The sequence below is a fragment of the Maylandia zebra genome, linkage group LG8 (assembly GCF_041146795.1).
Source record: "Maylandia zebra isolate NMK-2024a linkage group LG8, Mzebra_GT3a, whole genome shotgun sequence".
Taxonomy (NCBI): domain Eukaryota; kingdom Metazoa; phylum Chordata; class Actinopteri; order Cichliformes; family Cichlidae; genus Maylandia; species Maylandia zebra.
The window spans coordinates 21,948,301-21,967,795 of NC_135174.1; the positions used below are offsets into that span (position 1 = coordinate 21,948,301).

The 19,495-nt window shown below is 41.6% G+C and overlaps 1 protein-coding gene across 5 annotated transcripts in view; it reads right to left on the reverse strand.

The window, feature by feature from the left end:
- Positions 1 to 1,710: 1,710 nt before the first annotated feature.
- Positions 1,711 to 19,495, reverse strand: part of usp54b (ubiquitin specific peptidase 54b) — a 57,155-nt gene continuing 39,370 nt past the window's right edge. For 4 of the 5 annotated variants that reach the window (XM_004556592.3, XM_012920653.3, XM_004556594.4 and 1 more), the window contains 9 exons: positions 19,169 to 19,388; positions 16,916 to 17,296; positions 16,706 to 16,833; positions 16,453 to 16,611; positions 11,805 to 11,952; positions 8,773 to 9,605; positions 6,550 to 6,677; positions 6,332 to 6,457; positions 1,711 to 4,005 (listed from right to left, as the gene is read on the reverse strand). In XM_004556592.3, the coding sequence (XP_004556649.2) occupies positions 3,919 to 4,005; positions 6,332 to 6,457; positions 6,550 to 6,677; positions 8,773 to 9,605; positions 11,805 to 11,952; positions 16,453 to 16,611; positions 16,706 to 16,833; positions 16,916 to 17,296; positions 19,169 to 19,388 (2,210 nt within the window). In that variant the 3' untranslated portion in view covers positions 1,711 to 3,918. Of the gene's footprint in view, positions 4,006 to 5,969; positions 6,110 to 6,331; positions 6,458 to 6,549; positions 6,678 to 8,772; positions 9,606 to 11,804; positions 11,953 to 16,452; positions 16,612 to 16,705; positions 16,834 to 16,915; positions 17,297 to 19,168; positions 19,389 to 19,495 lie in introns of all 5 variants that reach the window. The other variant, XR_191331.2, reaches the window with a different exon arrangement.

A 19,495-nucleotide genomic window follows, 5' to 3' on the forward strand; every position in this document is an offset into this window, starting at 1 on the left:
CAATCAACTTTCTCTGAGTAGCTATATAAAAATATATTTTTCATGTGTTCATTATGGAAGCTCAGTTGTGTTCTTGATAAATAATCATCACTTATACAAAATTCACTTCATCATCAGTGTGCATCTTCTTGATTATTGCACTGTTCATGGCTTCCGTCATCTCTTCATCTCACTCTGAATCTTTTGCATTTGCTAAAGATGTAAAATATTTATTTCCTCAACACACAGTTTCATACGTTCAGTAGTAATAATAAAAGGCTGCCTGGGTAAGTGCAATGTGTGTGCGTTTGTGAGGGTGCTTATGAATTATATCAACACTACTGTGCATGAGTGGGAGTGACTGATTGTAGCGGGTAAATGCAAGTGGCAGGCCAGCGTATCACTGCTTACATCTAGTGGTAGGCAGGCTAACTGCAGACTGACCTAATGGAAGACATTAGTAATATAGCTTCACAGTTTCACACACATTTAAACACTGTTTAAGAGAAATATGATGCAAAAAAAATTTTGTAGCAGTTTTTTTTCAAGTACTGCAGGAACTAACGCTGGTCAGTTACTGATCCCTAAACAATATAAATGATCCCTGAATAAATTAAAAAAAAAAATTGTATTAGAATATACAGAATATTTTTTATTTCGTTTTTGAATATTTAAGTGATTAAATAAATCCATCAATAAACTTCTGGCATAATTACAGCTGAATATTTGACCACTCTTCTTGGTAGAACTGGTAGAGTTAATTCAAACTGGTTGATTTCTTGGCAAAAACCCCGCTTTTAAGCACAGACCATAAATTTTAGGTAGGGTTGAGAATCAGCACTATGGAACGGCCATTCCAGAAGTGTAACGTCATCCTGCTTGATGGATTTGAAAACCAGTTTTGGATCACTGTCCTGTTGGAACAGCTAATTATGTCTAAGTTTCAAGCATCTAGCTGTTAATTTGCAGTAAAGCTGAAGAATTTGGAGATCGTCCTCCTTCTTCATTATTCCATCCACTTTGTGGAATGTATCAAGATTACTGACAGCAAAAAAAAAAAAAAGTCTCAGAGCACGCTACCACCATGCTTGTCTAACCTTAAATCCTCCATAGATATGTCTTGTTTTTTATTTGGTTTGTCCATGTGGGCAGCTGGAAATCAAGCTTGAAGGTATAGAATTTGTAGCTGGGACATCTTTCTTGGTTGGCATGCTCTCGGTCCATAGTGATGTACAGAAAAACCTGCTTCACTGAGGACAGTGACGCTGGATTTTCAGCAGTTTCCAGTTCATGACAGACTTGAGCCTTGGTGGTTGCTGGGCTGTTCCTGAACATCCTAACCAACTTAATTTGAGGTTTTAGAGGGCAATTAGTTTTTTACACAGGGTCATGTAAGTTTGGATTTTTCCCTCCTTAATAATAAACACCTTCATTAGAAACTGCATTTTGTGTTTTCTTTGTGTAATATTTAAATTTGTTTGATGAGCTGAAACACTAATTTTAAGCATTACTATTAGTTTCACTGACCAAAAATTCTTAAATTTTCTATATTTGAGGAATATTTTAGCTGTAGATTAGTGTATTATATGTAAATATATGAAAAACACTGCTTAAGAGCTTAATTAGTTTTCCTGTTAATTTGGATTAAGACCAGACTGGTGTTGGTTTCTTTTTTCTTGAAAGTTAAGTTCTTTTCGCTCTCCTCCCCACAAACAAATAATGAAACACATGTTACGGTGGTTACGCCCCCTTTGGGAGTGCATTGTTAATAACTTTATTGCAAAAATACAGGTTCCCTCTTTCCCCGAGCAACACCACCCCAGAACTGACACATAAAGTCTACACACACCCACAAATAACCATCTTTGTCAGTTAGCTTCCCACCCTCCTCTAACGCAAACACACACTTTCATCCTTTAGTTTACATTCATTCGCTCTTTCTCCCTCTTGCTCTCTGCGTCCTCGTTGCTCTCTTTTTGCATTCCATTGGTTGAAACATAGCAGTAGATGCAGAACAACAAAGTTCACCAGCAGCAATAAACATGAGATCTTCTCTTCCTCCTCTCCGTGTCTCTGCCAGAGTCCATGAGAGCACCCGTGAGGGGTGGGCGTGTCTGCCTCCTGACTGTCTCCAGTAAAGGACTGTGAGGGAAGGTTGATTTGCATAGCGGACTCATGCGCTACAATTGGCTACATTCTCCCACATCCAAAAAAACAACAACAAAAAAAATCCAAAAACACAAAAAAAACGAAGAAAAAAACAAAAATACAACCACAAAATCTGAACCTAAATGGAAAAATAAATTCTTACTTTAACTCTCTGAGTTAGGTGCCATCCTTTGGTTTAGTTACAACGTTCATTCAACATCAGTAAATTCTTAAAGAACATTACATTGGCCTTTTGTTTAATAAGGACTTTGTTAGTTTATACGATATTTAACAGAATAAAGCATATAATAAAAGTACTCTACACACGTCAGAATGCTACCCAATAAAGGGAAGAGTGAATTAAGTCGTAATAACTGTTCATACAACTGAGGAATGGTTGACATCTCTGATAGCTCACTGGCTGAAAATATACCTCTAATACATATCTATCATATAAAGCATGTTCATATTAGACATGTCACTGTCTTAGGTTGAAGATGAGCATTTTTCTGAACACATCTGAGGTCTCAAAACCAGTTTCAGTGGGAGGAGGGAGGGGAATAATAAAGTGTGAATTCATAAGTGTCACTGAAGTTCACCTGAGGCCTTGGAGTGAAAACAAACGGCATCGACTTCTCTCCAGCTGCTCCACGTTCAAATAGCCTTCAGAAAGTGCACTTCTGCCGAGTCACCTTGCAAAGTGCACTTGAGTCATCTGTTTTCATTGTTAAAAGCCTAAGAGAAGGGTTTCCTAACCTACATTCTCTCATTCCTTCTAGACTTTCCTCCGCTGCTGGCCTATTTCTGGTGCTACTGTTTCCTGTTTGGAACAAAGAAAGCAAGCGAGAATATAAGAGAGCAAGAAAAGAGGAGCAGAAAGAAAAGAAGAGGGAAAGAAGCAGAGAAAAAAGGAAGCGCTTTTCTTGTTCAAGCTCCCGGTAGAAACGGGAGAGCTGTCATTAGGTCGGCGAGCGGTTTGGGGGCAGAAACTCCAGCTAGACACTTGTGAAGTGCACTCCACTCCTATTTGAAATGCAGACATGAGGAAGTATCACTTTAAGTTTATCAATATTTGTTAATTATCATTATCAACATTCCATAAGGTCTTATTAATTAACATACAGGTTTCATATGTGAGTTTTCTGTACACGACTTAGTTATTAGAGAGTTCAGTCTCGGCAGATTAACTGTGCGCACACACAGGAAGAAAAACAAACCCAAAAACAAAAAGAGAAAAAAATATGGCTGTCCATCTGAAACAGACCTAGTTCAGCTACGTGTGCGTCCAACAAGAAATGCCCGTGAAGAGAGAGGAAGAGGCGTGGCTACTTGGTTAGAGTCCCCCCCTGAGCTAAAGGTCCTGTGGGTTGGAGGGCGAGTCTACAGAGAGCTCTAGTCCTAGTTGGATGCGGCTGGTGAGCGACTGCTAAAAGCAGCAAGCTCACCTGGAAACCCTCTGAAAACCCCAGGGGGAGACGAGAAACAGTCCCGGAAAGCAGGGGGAAAGGTTGAGGTTGTAGTTGGGGGTCAGAGTGACTGCATAGACAGAATAGTAGGGGGAGGAGGAAGGGAGGAAGGCAAGAAGGGGCTAAAGCAGGGTGCTGCAGGCGCTGAGGGAGGCTCTACGTCAGTGCAGATGTGCATGTGTGCGTGCATGTGTTTGCGTGTGCATGTCGTCTGAAGGAGGAGGAGGAGGAACAGGATAGGAGCTGAGTCGATCCTCCTGAGCCGATTCCAGGTCCGTCAAGGTGAAGCGGTTGTGGACCCACGTGGACGGGTTGCGGTAAGATATTAGTGAAGCACTGAAGGACCATGGTCTGAGGAAAGCTTGACCCCCGTCAGACACAGCCAGAAACTCCCTGAACTGTCCGACAGCTCCTGGACATGAAGATAAAAGGTCAGATTAGTAAGAAGGTGCACGTCAAACATGACAGATGTGGTCATTCACAGGAATATGCACACATGCTTCGATTTTACACATGTATCTTCAATCATGGGATTTACAGAGTGTAAAAGACACAAACTGTCACACACTGATGCTTTAAACACAGTTTTCAAAGATCTCAAGAATTATTTCCCCAAGCTCTACTTAAACTTGTCCCATACAATCTGATAAACTATAGCTGTACAGCATCCCAGGGGAAATCCCTGTGGGACACCTTAAAAATACTACGCTATCTTTTCTTTTTGTACATCGATACAAAAGCAGAATCTTATATATCTATATATATATAAGATCTATATCAAACAATGCAGGATGCAGTGACACCTCTTTTTAAGATGTCATTAACAGATATTTGACTGTTGATAAATAAAAATTTAAAAAACCTGTGGTGATAGAGGCTAAAATTTCAGAACAGCCATGCTACTTCTTTATAATCAGCATTTATTTGCTTCTTTGGCCCAAATGGGGAGATTAAATTATAAACTGTGAGTATGGATGCAGAATTTCCCAATCAGTGCATCACCCTCAGCTTCATATAATCTAAATAGTAAAATCTGTTAAATTCCACATTTGATTCTTTTTATATGGAACATTTAAAAACTGGTCATTCTTCACTGTGTATACATGCATATTCTAAACAGTGCACGGTTTATTTAGGATCTTTTGTATCTAGCATATCCTGGTTTCTGAAAACAGCATATAGCACTGTTTATGCATAAAACTGAGGCAGTCTAAAGACCTGCACATGTGAATGAAGCGCAATGCAAGACAGCCAAGAGCATTTGGCAAGTAAAAGCATAGTGCCGGGAGGCAGGTTATGCATAATTTCACCTTGAATTTAAAACAGAAAAGATCAAAAGGACCAACGTGCATGCTTGTTGATTCTTTTTTTCCCTTGCTTGTTTATTATAAGCTAATAACAGCTCAGATGCATAACTTTTCCTATAACATACAACCAACCATAAGACATAAAGAAATTGTATGTTAAAAACTACACATATATTCCAATATTTAATGCATGTATATTTTTAGATTAAGAAGTTGAAGAAAACCTGATTACTCAATTGCTGACTTTTTTAAACCAATTGTTTTAAGCCATGATTTAGTGAGAATTTTGAATGCACTGCTAATTAATTACTAGAAATTATCATTTCTTCTTATGTTTTTCTCTGCTAAGAGAGACCATTGGTGTGTGACATGTACAGCCGCTTGTAAAAATACTTTGGATCGATGCGCATTAGCTTCAGCTCCCACAGCGAGGTGTTATTTTTGCACTGTGAAGCTGAAGTGTAAAAACCTGAAACGACACTTCTGCCTGTCAAACTATTCACCACAATTTGAGTTTAAAAACTAATATGATGCAAACAGAGCCGACACATCTGCAGATATGTCGTGTGTAATACTGACGTAACAGAAAACCTAACAGGCTGAAATGTTTTTGCTTCGGGGGCCTTTTTAAGACATCCCTCTTGTTTTCAGCTTTTTTCCTTATAGAGAGTGGGAAGGTGTCTTTTTTTAACCTCTAAATCAAGGTATCAGTGTTTACTTTTCAGAATTTCAAATTTCCTTCTGTGAATTTTAGATGAACTGGACACATGACAGATTTGCAGGCCAAATTTCTTTTAAAATCACCTTTGGGTCTTCACATTTTTTGCAAATCAGTGAGGATTCCCTGGTTTTAGATATATGGATATGCAGCCTACTTTTGTGCCAGATGAGCCCAATTTGCCAGGAGGCGAATATTCACGAGAAAAATAATAAAAAAAAAAAAGAGGAGAAGACTTTTACTTTGCTCTAAAACAGACTTATCTGGCACATAAAGTAGCCAGCCAAAAATCCACTCTTGATGCAGGCGAAACACACAGTGCAACATCATATGAGCCAGCGCGGTGTTTACCTGTGAAGCAGTGGAGGGAGGTGGTGATGAGAAGGTGTTGGTGATGAGGAGGATGAAGGAGATGATAGTGGTGGAATAGCAACAGGGACTCAGAAGAGAGGAAGTAAGCAAGGAGAGGCACTGACATCAGCCTGCTTCACCTTTGAGAGAGACAGAGGACAGAAGAGGAAGAGAAGAAGAGAGCGGGAGGACAGATTGCAAGTAGAATAGCAGGACAAAAGGAAGAAACAAGACAAACAGCGGGGGGGAGGGAGGGGGGAAGAAGAGCACAGGGAAAAGCAATGTGACCGCAAGACATCAGGCAGGTGCAGTTTAACAGCATAGCCGCAAGGAGGCAGCAGAGCCCAAGTAGTCACACTCACAAAGCTGCGGGTTGCAGTCAGGCGGCTGCGGCGCGAGGTCACTACTGTGCCGCTCAGGCTGCGTCCAATTCTCCTCAGGTTTTCCCCATCATCAGGCTCCACCCCAAAATCCCGCAACATCATTGGCTGCAGAGGGAGAAAATGTCTGTCAGACGCTGGAAAATGGATCCAACTGATGACCCATGAACAGTTTCTGCAAAGGACTATGTAGGTGTTGCCTTGTTGAGGTAGGTGGGGGTGCTGGTGCAGTCCGCCCCGTACGCACTCCTCTCCATGTCTGCGTTGGGGGTCTTGGAGCGAGCCTGCCCTCCCACCCTGGATATGAGCCTCTCCGATGGGCTGCAGCCTGGGAACACACAGATGGTGAAAATATGAACAGAGCGTGGTCTGCAAATTATGTCAGACTGACAGCTTACATTTCCTGTGTCGTTCATGAATTCATTAATAAGTAACTTAAACAAACTTTGCTTATGATTTGACAAATGTTTACATACAGTATATATCAGGCGTGTCAAACAGAAGGCCACAAGGGCCAGAATCATCCCGGAAAAGACTCAAATCTGACCCAGTGGATGGCTTTGAGAAGGAGGTAATACATTTTGGACTATATTTTCAGAAATTTTGCAACTTTTCCCACTAAAGCAGACCTCCCACATGGCCATTTATACTACACCAATGTAAATAAGTAATAGATAATCAGTTACAATCATAGAAATTTCTGGGGTTTTTTGGTTTTTTTTACAATGGATCCACGATAAAAACGAATAAAAAGAAATGTTCTGTGAATGAACAACCTTATAATTACAGCACAGTCTGGGCAATGAGCTACATTTTATTCATTTTAAACATTTATTTCTTACAATTTATGCCCAAAAAGTTATGCAGATTTCTTTCATTTGCTACGGCAGCATTTTTTTTATCATGTAAAAGACAGTTGAAATTGCACGTCTTCTTTTTTTTTTAAATTGACATATTTAAGAGATTAAATGTGTAATTAAACTTTTTACACTGGCTAAAAGGGGAGTTTCACTGGTTTGTCCTATTTAGGATCAAAGTGGGAGATACAGTGTGGTGCCCACAATGTAAAATAAGTTTCACATCCTTGGTATATATTTAATGAGCCAGCGCGATGTTTACCTGCGAAGCAGTAAACAGACCGAGACCGAGGCCTTCACTGAAACTCCAAAGTTTTTTTTAAAGCATTTCTTTAATGTCTCTAAAATTTTACATTTAACACAGAGAGAAGTGACCCTATAGAAAAATCAATATAAAAGTGGAAAGCAGTAACATCTGCTGCAGTAGCCTGTTTACTGCAGTACTCTTTACTGTGTCTCAGTTCCATACTACATACTGATATGCACAGTATATAACATGAGGTAATCTCAACAATATACTGTTGTGCATGTTGGAAATTAACAGCTACCACTGCTAATTACAGTAAACAGACCAAAAAAAATACTGAAATTGTTAAATTGTCCCCATGTATAAACCAGTGTAAAATCCTCATTTTCAGTTCACAAAGTTCTGTTGATCGTACATATAATTTTGTAGCGGTTTTATACTTGAGGACATAAATTAAAAATGTGCTTATAGTTGGACTACAGCTGAATAAAAAAATCTATGGAGCATTTTAGCTTGCTTCAAAAAGTGAGCCTACAAGCAAAAAGAGTTTTCTATGTTGTAAATAAAAGACATGCGGTCACATTCCTTGTAGTCTCCACCATTTAGTTGTTTCCTGTGTTATTATTGTTTTCACATGTGCCTCGCTGTGGTTCTACATTTCCCTCCTTTCTGTCTTTGTATTTAGTGTTTTTCACCACTTTGCCAATTTTCTTAATCCATAAAACTTGCAGAGATTGTCAAAAATCTATCACAAATTTCTAAGATCTTAAGAGTCTATGTATGACATCCTTAATTCCTTTCTTTATCGTACATCAAAAGGCCCAAACACACTCACTACATGTATTGAATCAGCCATACAATATGAAAGCAATAAAACGTGGTCAAAAATGTGAACTTAAGTTCAAATCAAATATCAGAATGGACAAAAATACAAATCTCTTTAAATATGAGATGTTTCTGGTGCCAGACAGGCTGGTCTGAGTATTTCAGAAACTGCTGATCTACTGGGAATTTTCCCACACAACCATCTGATGGCTACTTCCAGCAAGCACAGAGCTCAGATCATCTCGAACTGGTTTATTCAAATGCCCTACACAGTCACCAAATCTCAATCCAACAGAGGCCTTTGGGATGTGGTGGAACAGGAGATTTGCATCGTGAATATAATTTAAGTTGATAGTGAAAATTAATAATTTAGTCATTACGCCACAACGGTATGTCATATTCTGAGCACAATTAATTTCACTGAATGGTGGGTTTAAATGTTCCAATAGTTACAGATTGTGTTATGGTGGCTATGTGTGTCTGTGTGTGTGTACCTGTCTTTCCAGCCAGCAGACTGGCCTGGTAAAGGGAATCAAGCTCAGAAAACTCAGCCTCTTTGCGGTCACAGCAGGGATTACTGTGTCGCCCTGGGGCATGCTGGGAGCTGTAGTGACCTGGAGAGGACTGGCAACTGTAGCTGTAGTTTTGACTGGATGCCTGCGGCCTGATGGGAATGCAGCGGTCTGGGGGTGTCTCGTACGGCGTCACCACTGCGTCGGGGCGGTCCAAACTCCAGGAGGACCAATGACGTGTCTCTGAAGCAGCTTCTTCCCTCGGCCAATGCTGAGCAGTGCCCGCGGGGGAATGGGGCCGCGGTGGTTGCCAGAGCGGCGTGAGAGGTTTCCTTTGCCCGGAGGCTTCCAGAGGGGAAGACAGGGGTGGATTAGAGGTCGGAGGGGGAGGAGGTGGGGGAGGCTGTGCGTGAGTGGGTTCAAGGTGTGCGGAGTGTGAGGTGTGTGTGACTTGTGTATCCCAGAGACGCAGAGGAAGCGAGGGCAGAGAGATGGCTAAGTGCTTCCCCAGTGGTCTGACACTCACCCCCCCTGCCTGCAGCAACTCACACAGCCTCACCCCTGTCCCCTCCCTCCCATCCTCCTCCTCCTCCCCTCTCCTGCCCGCGCATCCATCCTCCTCCTCCCCTTGGCTGGAAGGTGCGCAAGGGTGAGCGATGCTGAGGGTGAGCGGGGGTCGAGGGGGAGGGGGGCGATAGGGCGGAGGGGGCGGGTTCTGGCCTTGGCCCAGAGCAGCATCCCTGTTGGGCGTTGCCTGGTCCTCTTCCTCCTCCTGATTGGGCGTCAGCAGTACTTGGACCGGGCCAGGCTGTTCACTGGAGGACACAAAAGAGGGAGCGCGTCAGTCAGCCGGCAGCAGGACAGAAAAACAAAGCTGCTCTGACGTCAGGTGAGTTACTGCATAGAGGGAAGGTCACGACAGCACATCAGGTAAACAAACACACACACACACACAAGCTCACTTACATACCGGACAAACAGCCTTGTGCAAGCATCGCTTCGTGTATGAGATTTCACAGCCATGCTGTTTATGAATCAGGCACAAGCTCAGGTGCACTGACTGACTGATGACAAACTTAAGTGTCTGATTTGAGCATTTCCATCTTACACAGAATGTAATCAGATTTCCACTACTCTGCACTGGTGCAGTATATCAGCACTGAAAACAATCTATGACATAGACTAATTCAGTCTCATATCCTTTTATTGATTTGCATATATTGATAAATGAGGGATATGATATATGTTGAACATTAGTGGATTTTCTCAGCGACATGAGACACTATTAATGTTTGTGCGTGTGTGTGCTTGTATGTGTGAATAGAAAGTCTGTACATTTCTGTGTAGTGTGCACAGACACACGTGTGTCTATGTGAGCGCCCACCCCCGTCCCCCACTTTAACTTTCCTGTCTCTTTTCAGCGTTAGTAATTACCCAGCAGGCTTTGCAGCACTGAGCTATAAATCAGAGGCTTATGTTGATCAATAGAGGAGAGGAGGAAGGTAATAAAAGAGGCAGAACACTGAGAGCTTTGCCTCCACCTCCTCTTTTCCCTCAGTCTCGCTGTTAACAGTTTGGATTTACAATTTATTATTTTAGAAAAAAAAAAGTTTTACTCCAGTTTAAGTTCAGTTTTAATGAAACACAGACTAAAATCAATATTAACATGGCTTAGTTTGCACATTCAATCAGTCTCTGGTCTGTGCTGGTTCTTCAGAGTGGAGCAGCAAAACTAATTACAAGATCTAACAAAAGAATATTTGAGGTTTTAGGAGTTTAATGACCGCCCTTTAAGGCACATTTGAGATTATACATCTAATTTCCTGACTCAGTAAGAATCTAAGATCCTGAGAAAAGACTAGAACTTCACAATAAAGCTCACTATATTCATTCTTTTTTTCTAGGACATTCTGTACATTTTTTGCACTTGCATATTTTTAAAATCTAAAGACATTCAGGTTACTATAAACAAATTAACAAACAAATGCAGTGAGTTTTCCTAGGAAAACAGTTGGGATGATTAATTGGCAAAAAATCTGCAGGTCAATAACCAAACTGACCTTTTCAACTAACTTTCAGTTCTATTCTTTTAATGTTTTCATCATTAAGCCTCGTGTCTCTTGCATGTGTTGCATCCAATTGGGAATTTTTAAAACTATGTGTGTTTGGCTATCAAAAGTCATCAGTGCATCTCAGATTCTTAATACTTTGATTTCTGAATATTAAAACTGATGAAACTGATGTTAAAACTCACTTTCCCCTCCTTACGCAACAAAACTAACACGTCAGTAGGAAAGCAGACTGAATTTTTGTAACAGACAAACATAGAAGCAGAGAGCACGGAAACAAAGCGCGGCACAGGATCTGTGACTGCAGTCGCGTGGCAGCACACAGGACAGAAACACAGTGATGGACTGCAGCTTTGCAGTGCACAGAAGGACAGATCAGCAGCACACAAAGAGCAGAGGAAAGCCTTGGCAGCACAAAGCTACAAAGAGCAGCACAACAACAATGAAGGGAAGCAGTGAAGCACAGAAAAGCCGAGAGAAACTCTCTCTCCCTCTCCCTCTTTTTCTTCTTGATGGCAACACAGAGAACAGCAAAGCAGCTTTTTACTGCATTGCAACAAACACACAAACACAAAGCGGATAATAAGTTGCTGTATATAGTCAAGGGTGTGTGTTTGAGAAAACGTACACATTCAGACACACACACACACACATACATACACAGAGCTGGATGTGAGAGTGCAGTGCTGGGGGAGTGGGTTACAAAATCAAGCTTTCTGGGATTTTGTCCAGCCAGAGCTGAAGACGCACACATGAGGGTGTTGAGGCGTTTCTACACAGCCAGCACCCAGAGGACACACACAGCGGAGTCCTGAGGTGGGTTTGAGGACAGCTTGAGCTTGGACAAACACGAAGTGAGGGAGGAAGGGGAGGGAAGTGAGGGGTTTTGAGGTGATTTTGAGACAGGCACCGCTGTGGATACATAAGGGTTGACAGTGGTGGTACCTGCGTGGGCCCTGTGGGCGGGCGCTTCCTGTCTCCCGTTCCATTTCCTGTTCCTGCCTGCGTTTGATTGGGGCCCCAGTGCTCCTCATGCACGCAGCTACAGCCAATCCGCTATGAGCGTTAGCCTCATGCAGGGGTCTGAGCACAGCTGAGGATGTTAACAACAGAGCAGGAGATAAAAAGGAGAATAAGACAGAAAGATATAACGACAGAGTGGAAGCGAGAGAAAGTTTGAGGAACGGAACAAGAAAGGAGACACGAGGAGGGATGAGAGTAAACGATTATAATACAAAAGGAGAGAGAAAAGAGAAGCAGAGCAGAAGGAGTGTTTGTGAGGGGGCCAGCATGCATTACACTCTGCTGCTGTAAATCAATGTGTGAGTATTTTACATAAGTAAAGAGTTGCAAAGTGGGATGTCCTCAAAACCTAACCTAACTTCAATCCCCAATCATTTTGGTGAGAAATATCCAATCACTTAGAAGCTTACAATTCAGGTTTTTGCAGCAATAACAACAAGTTTTTACTATTGTGTTCAGAAGAAACTGGATCCAACACTCAACAGCTGCGATCAGTGGCTTTTAGATAAATGTAGAAACCATAGTGCTGTGTTTCCTCCAAATTTACTGCAAATTTCTTCAGTGCCACAGCTACTGCTGCTGGTACCGAGGGTCACAGATGTCATAGCATTTTGGCATTTAGTGCCTATTCCAAAGCCAAACTGACAGAAAATGCTCTAAATAAAGCAAAAATCTCACCTGACTTAAATTTGACTGCTCCCTGTTTCAAGGCAGTCTACTTGTCAGACTCTTAGCTGCCTCAAAAGCTGGTCTTTACTTAAATCACTCTGTGGAGGTCTCATTCTGACCACTTGCATGTGCCCATAATGTTCCTTACACTACCTACCCTCACTACTATGCTCGCCTGATTTAAATCCTTGCAGCCCCTTCACCAAAATGAAACCCAGACAGAAGGTGCAGAAGGAGACAACCCTTTAGGGAAGATTAACAAATTGCACCACATAAACCTGTTAAATCTTTAAAACTGAGATTGTGAAACCATGAAAGAGATAAAAAAAGCGAATGAAAAGTTATAGATGCATGAAAGAAAACAGACCCCCGCTCCGTTTAATGCACTCAGATGTTTTGCTTCTTAAGTCTTCCTTTGTTTGGTATGACAACCAGTTTATGCAGGCTCACTGTCAAGTCAAAGTTTGTGCCTCTTCTCTGCCTGGGCTACATTGTTTACCCTGATCCTGTGATTTCAACTTGCACAAAACTGGCAGTTATTTTTTCTCTGAGGACACCCTCTTGTTTTCAAGCTGACAGACACTGGCAATATCATAAGAGGAAACAATAGGAAGATTTCATAGCAGGGACCCAGCATCTTTTCCCACTTAGCAACTCTGATGTAATCACATTAATATACTAACTTGTACTGTTGGTGACTCAAAAATTGAACATTAGATAAATGAGTTGAAACTGGGGCTGCGTTCATGAAGCCACACACACCAGACAAGGGAATAAACTACAAAGATATTTCTAAGACCAAGGTTTTTTTTAGTGTGCACTCTCAGTGGTGCTAGTTGGTTACAAAGAATGCACAAGTGGACAACAAAAGAGCAGCCATCATCCGTTTTGGCTTGAGTTTATAGACTTCAGATTGATAGAGGCAGAAGAAAGGAAGGCGGATGGCAGCTCTGTTGTTGCTGTTGGCTGTAACCTCTGAAACACTGAGGCAGATTGTTTGAAGTATGCCCGAATCCATCGATACGGGTGTGGGAACTCAAATTCTGTTACACAATAGCACTGATAGTGATGCCATCTGTTCGTTCACAACTCGTCCTTTCACTTCATCAAGGTTGAATGTGCACACAGGTGAGTGTCAGGTACATGAGACTAAACACAGTGAAGCAAACACAGTAGGGCAGACAGGACACAACATAATAATCCCTGATGTAGATTTAGTTAGTTCTGAGTAGGAGGGGAAAACCTGAACACCTGCGGTTTATATAAAACTCTCACTTACACACACCTAAACACGTCTTCACAATAAAACATGACAGAAAAATATCTTTTGTGGATGAACTGATCAAATATTCATGAAAAAGTCACACACACAGGAATATGGACACATACTTTGGGAACACCATGTGTTCCCAAAGTCGATCTAAAGTCAAGCCTGAAGTCACACAGACCGTGCCCAAGTCTTTAATTTGAATGTTGAGTCGAGACAAGATGTGAACATAATTCTTTCACTGCTATTTATAAAGCTGGTAGCTGATTTGCAGCTGAGGTTGTTTTAGGTATAACTACTTAAACAGCATGAATGACTTTGTAAGTGGTGCCCGACACGAGCTTATTTGTTTTTAATTGCATAAACAACATTTAAGATGTTGATTTTGTGTGTGAGCGTGTTAACATTTGCTAAATAAAGCTAAATAAAGAGGCTGAAAGTATAAGAAAACAAAACATTTGACTCAAGGAGCATGCTAAAGGAAAAAGTAACTGATGTCATCTGCTTTCAGCAGAAGTTATACTATTTCCATTAACACCAAAATGCCTAATTGACATTGCTATCCACAGAGCTGCATTGCTGTTGTGGCTAAAAAGCATGTGCAAAATATAATACTCAGACCTGATTAAAGGAATAACTGAAAGTTTTTGTGATTCTGTGTATAACAGGTAAAAATGCATGTCTGGCTAATTTCCAGTTTAATGCGGTCTCCCTGTGAAGCACTGCACCAGCACTGGGTGCTACTAGTATGGAAGTCCCATTCTGACAAGCTGCACATCTGCAGTGTGTGCTGGATCCCAGTTCAGTTTAATTCAATCTCATTTCTATAGCCACAGATCACAACAACAATTGCCTGAATGAACTTTATATTGTAAGATAAAGACCCTGTAAAAATATAGAGAAAACCCCAACAATCAGATAACCCCCTATGATCAAACACTTGGCAAAAGTAGGACAGAAGACCTCCCTTTTAACAGGAAGAAACCTCCGGCAGGACCAGGAGCAGAGAAGAAAAGCCATATGATGCGACTGCTTTGGGGTAAGGGGAGGGGGGAAAAGGGTGAAGGATGCCTAGGCTGCATCACCTGATCCACTATAAGCTTTATCAATAAAGTGGATTTCCAGGAAGCAATCTTAAAACCGAAGAGGTGCAAGCAAAAGCCCAGAAATGCACAAGGAAGCAACCTTAAAGTGAAAGTTAGCTGTACTTTTACCCACGAAATGAAACTCATAAGATTTAGAATTTAATTTCGCATGATTCTTTTTTTTTTTTTGGCAGAAGAAATTGAAGCTTTCAAAGAAAACCGGGCATACACGCGGAGAACGTGCACGCCAAAGTTAGAATCCAGAACCCTCTTGCTGTGAGGGAATAATAACTAAACCAGGTGGAATTATAAAACTTTGTGATCCCACTTCATATGAGTCAGGCACCACAGTCTTCTGCTCTCCCCATGAAGCAACTCTGAGAGTCTAATATTAGAACCTCACGTCCTGGTACATACCCAAATTTTGAAGTCCATATGCACAGTTTATTATAGACATTTAAAGTCTCAGAGGGCATCTGTTGAGTAATTATCCCAGAGCCGATACCGATTCTCCAGAGACGGAGAAGAAATCACAGAACGTTTTGTTACAGGCCACATAGCAATACTCATAAACTAACTGTAAAATTAATGGAATGACCCTTAAAGTGTGACTCGAGTCAAAGAAAGACACAATCTAAAGCTCACACCATAACACACAGATACCCACATCATTATAGACCACACAAGAACGAAAAAGGTAGAGAAACACATTTTTGGAAGCAGAGGAATACACACACTGTAAACTCTGGAGGATAGCCAGGATATCGGAGCACTGAACTTGGATTGTGCTTGTGATTCTAAATAGGAATCACCCAGAAAGAGTTTCCTGCTCTGTGCCGGTCAGTGAACGCCCCACAGGAGTTTCCATTTTTGTAAAAACTCTGCTCTGCTCTGTTCAGCTACACTGAACACAGCTGGAACTGCTAGATCCACACACACAAACACACACAAACACACACGTCCTCTGAAATAAAACACACTGAACTAATTGACGGATGAAAAAAAAAAAAACATCAGAGAGAGACAGATGGAGAGACAGACCAACAGATGGGAACGAGGACAAAGACGAGGTCAGACAGACACATGGACGTACAAGTCACTGTGACTGTTAATCTAGACACAGGTGACCTCAAAACTGCACCAGGCAAGATTTTAGCATAAATATACATGTTATCAGCATAAAGCATAACATTTTAATACCAAAGATATATCCACCTTTTCTTTTTTGGAAGCACAAATTGAGACATGGAAGTGTCTAGATGGGCCTTTGCTATGCGGGTTTCTGCTTGGCGCAGCTTTAAATGCAATTTTGAGGGGTAAAGGTTTAAACACATTAAATTTACATAAATGGTTTCTTACTCATCAGCTGTTGTATAAGTAAATCAGTGTTGATGCGGGCAGTGAAATAGCAGGAAAGATCAATTAAACATAGGCAAATGAAGCCCAAATTGCATTCCGCTGGAAGTATTTCATAAGCATATAACTCCCATACATATTCACTACCAACTTCCAGCTGCTGATTTTCTATGTTTCCATATTTCATCCATACCCTGGTGTTGGAGCTGGTCCAGGTCCATGAACTTGCTGGGTTTGGGATTAAATCCCATGGCTGCCTCCCGCTCCGCCTCCCTTCGCTTCTGCTGCTCCTGCAGGCGGGCTCTCCTCACTACCTCCTCCTGAAGCTCGTCTAGCTCACTACGCCCTGGGCCTGAAAACACACACACACACACACGAGAAATATGGGGAATGAAAATATTCATCAATTTAAATGCATGTTGAAGAAATTAAGCAAAAACACACACCTGCATTAGTGCCACCACTCCAAGTAGGTGGGGGCAGCTCCTGCAGGATGGCACTGCTGCTCTTGGACTTGGGCACTGAACGCCATGAAGGACCTGACATCAGCACCCGTTTTTGTTGCCCCACCTCCCTGTAAACAAAGGAAAAGGGTAAACGAAAGGCATAAATGTTGATAATGCAAACAAACTAATCTGTATCTGTAAGTTTCCTACCTGTCGGGGCTGCTGCTGTTCCTCTCGCTGCTCTCGTAGCCACTCTCCATCCTCTGAATCAGACGTGGCTGGTGCTCCACCCCTCTCAGAGGTGGAGGGGCAGGGGGACCCATCGTCCGCCCACTGCCCAGAGACCTGGGCTGCCCAACCAGCCCAAACCCCGCCTCCAACTCCCCAACTTCTCTGGCTTCTACTTCTTGCAATCCGAGCAGTGGAGCAGGTCCCTCTAAAGGGAGTGAGTCCTGAGGCCCTAGAGGGAGAGGCGGGCCAGGCACAGTGTTATAGCCCACAGAGGAGCCTCTCTGTCGGGTGAAGATGCTGTCGATGTTCAGCGCTTCTCTCCTGGGCCTCCAAGTTGGCCTGTAGCGGCCTCCAGAAGAACTAGAGAGCAAAGAACAAGGATTCAATGCTGAACATGTCTACTGACTGAAAAAAATTAGTCTTCTGGTAAAAATTATTTAAAAACTGCAAAAGAAAGTAAAATTTTCTGCAGAATGTCTACTTTTGTTTATGATTCATTCTTTTACTTAAAAGTACAACACGTATAATTTTTCTTGTGTTAAATCCCAATTTCACATTGCACAAGAGATGAGAGCGAACAGTGGTTGTCAGGCCACTGATTGGTCTTTAGGCCTCTATGATTGTCACAGTTTCTCATGACGTTAGTTGCCGTGTGTCTGCAGAACAGTAATACCTTTATTTATGTGCCCATAATTTAGGACATGTTTTAGAGAAGATCCAAAGTGACATCTTTTCATAATATGGAGTACACTAATCACTAACATAACAAAATGACCACCTTGCATTACTTTATCAGCAAATTTTACAAAATAAGCACTGCCAGATTCAAGCGGTCTAGCTAAGCTACAACTAACTTACTTACTGTAGCTTTCTTGCTAGCTTACATTACTGCAGGCAAATTCAAATCTCAGTGAAAATGCGACTTGGCTAGCTTGACAAATTACCTGCTAATGTGATCCGTGATACTAACTTGTCTATAATGTTTTGTTTTCATGCAACAATAAATCTTGCAAAGGTGTATAACTGAAAATGTTTCTTCAAAGAACTAGCCCAGAGTGATGCAAGGCAGGGCCAGTTAGTCAGCTAGCCGTAACTCAGCTAAACAGTCTGGTGATCGATCTCAAGAGTGAGGTTACAGACTTTGATTGAGAAGCCAAAGCAATCTAACCAAGCACAAGTCTGTATGATATCAACCTTATCTTAACAAACGCACATTTTATTCATATTGTCACTACTGGAAAAATTGAATAGAAACAGCAACATTTCTGATTGGTGGAGGTCGCTGTTACCAAGAAAATCTGATTTCAGTCAAGAGTGAAGGACTGTAACATGTTGCTAATGAGGCTATACTTTGTTACATACACATCACAAAATACAAAATATATTCCAACCTTTTGTTATACACCAGTATGATAATGAAACCTATTAAATTCAAGAAGGTTGAAAGTCCTTTGTTGTGGAAACTAGATTTACAAAGGGTTGCTGGATGAGAAGTTCCTTTACCTTTAAACGTAATTATGTAAATAGTCTTGCACTTTTAGCCTTTTTTTTTGTCGTTTTATCCAAATCAAATCTTTTTATGGTCACGACTCACCTCACAACTGTTTGGCTTGTTTCAGAACTGAAAACTCGTTATATAAGGAAATCTCCACTGACATTTCACAAATGCCATTTCAGAAATAAATTGAAAATTCACTTCCAAAACTCTTAAAAAAGTGGGCATTCACAGCCTTTGAGCATGTGCCCCACAATAGGATGCTAGCTACAGTTCACTTAACAGCCACGATTCTTGTGATATTGTGCATTTTATTTTCTTTAAGCTGTGTTGTGTTATTATCTCAAACTTTCACTTAAAGATCAGAAGGAACAGACTGCTGTGTGTCTCACAGTGTGCAGAGCTGTTTAACTATGAACTCAAAGCGAGGAATCTGAGATTTTTCCTCATCTGGATTTTTTTCTAACAGGCTGAAGGGCAGCGTGTTAACTTTTCAATTCAATCTGGGGTACAGTGTTGAAATATATATATATATATATATATATATACACATTATAGTTATATTGAATGAGTAGCCTAACAACATGAAAATAAGCTCCATATCTAATAAGCACTTCTACTTTTTCCCCTGAAGAGATGTGAGTATTTACGTGTGATTTGAAGAAGGCATTACCGTGAAATATTTTCATCTTGCTTTCACCTAATTCTACAGCCGATGTGTACGAGTGCTGCAGTACCTGGACTTGCTCTCACTGCTAGTGCTCTCATCCTCCCAGTGGGGACCCCCAATCCCCCCCTCGCAGCCCCCAACTCCGGAAGAAGAGGAGGAGGACAGAGGACGGGAGGAAGAGGAAGAGGAGGTCAGAGGCCTGCGGGAGGAGAGGAGGAAGACAGCCGTCTCCTTGTACTCCTGCAGCGGAGGAGAGGGAGGGCGCGGAGGACCCTCCACTGCTGACTCTGAACACGGGAGAAAAGGAAGAGAAAATAAATCCAATAACATTTTTATTTATCCCACAGGGGGCAATTATGCAGGCAGCAGTGCAAATAAATGTGAGAGTAACCAC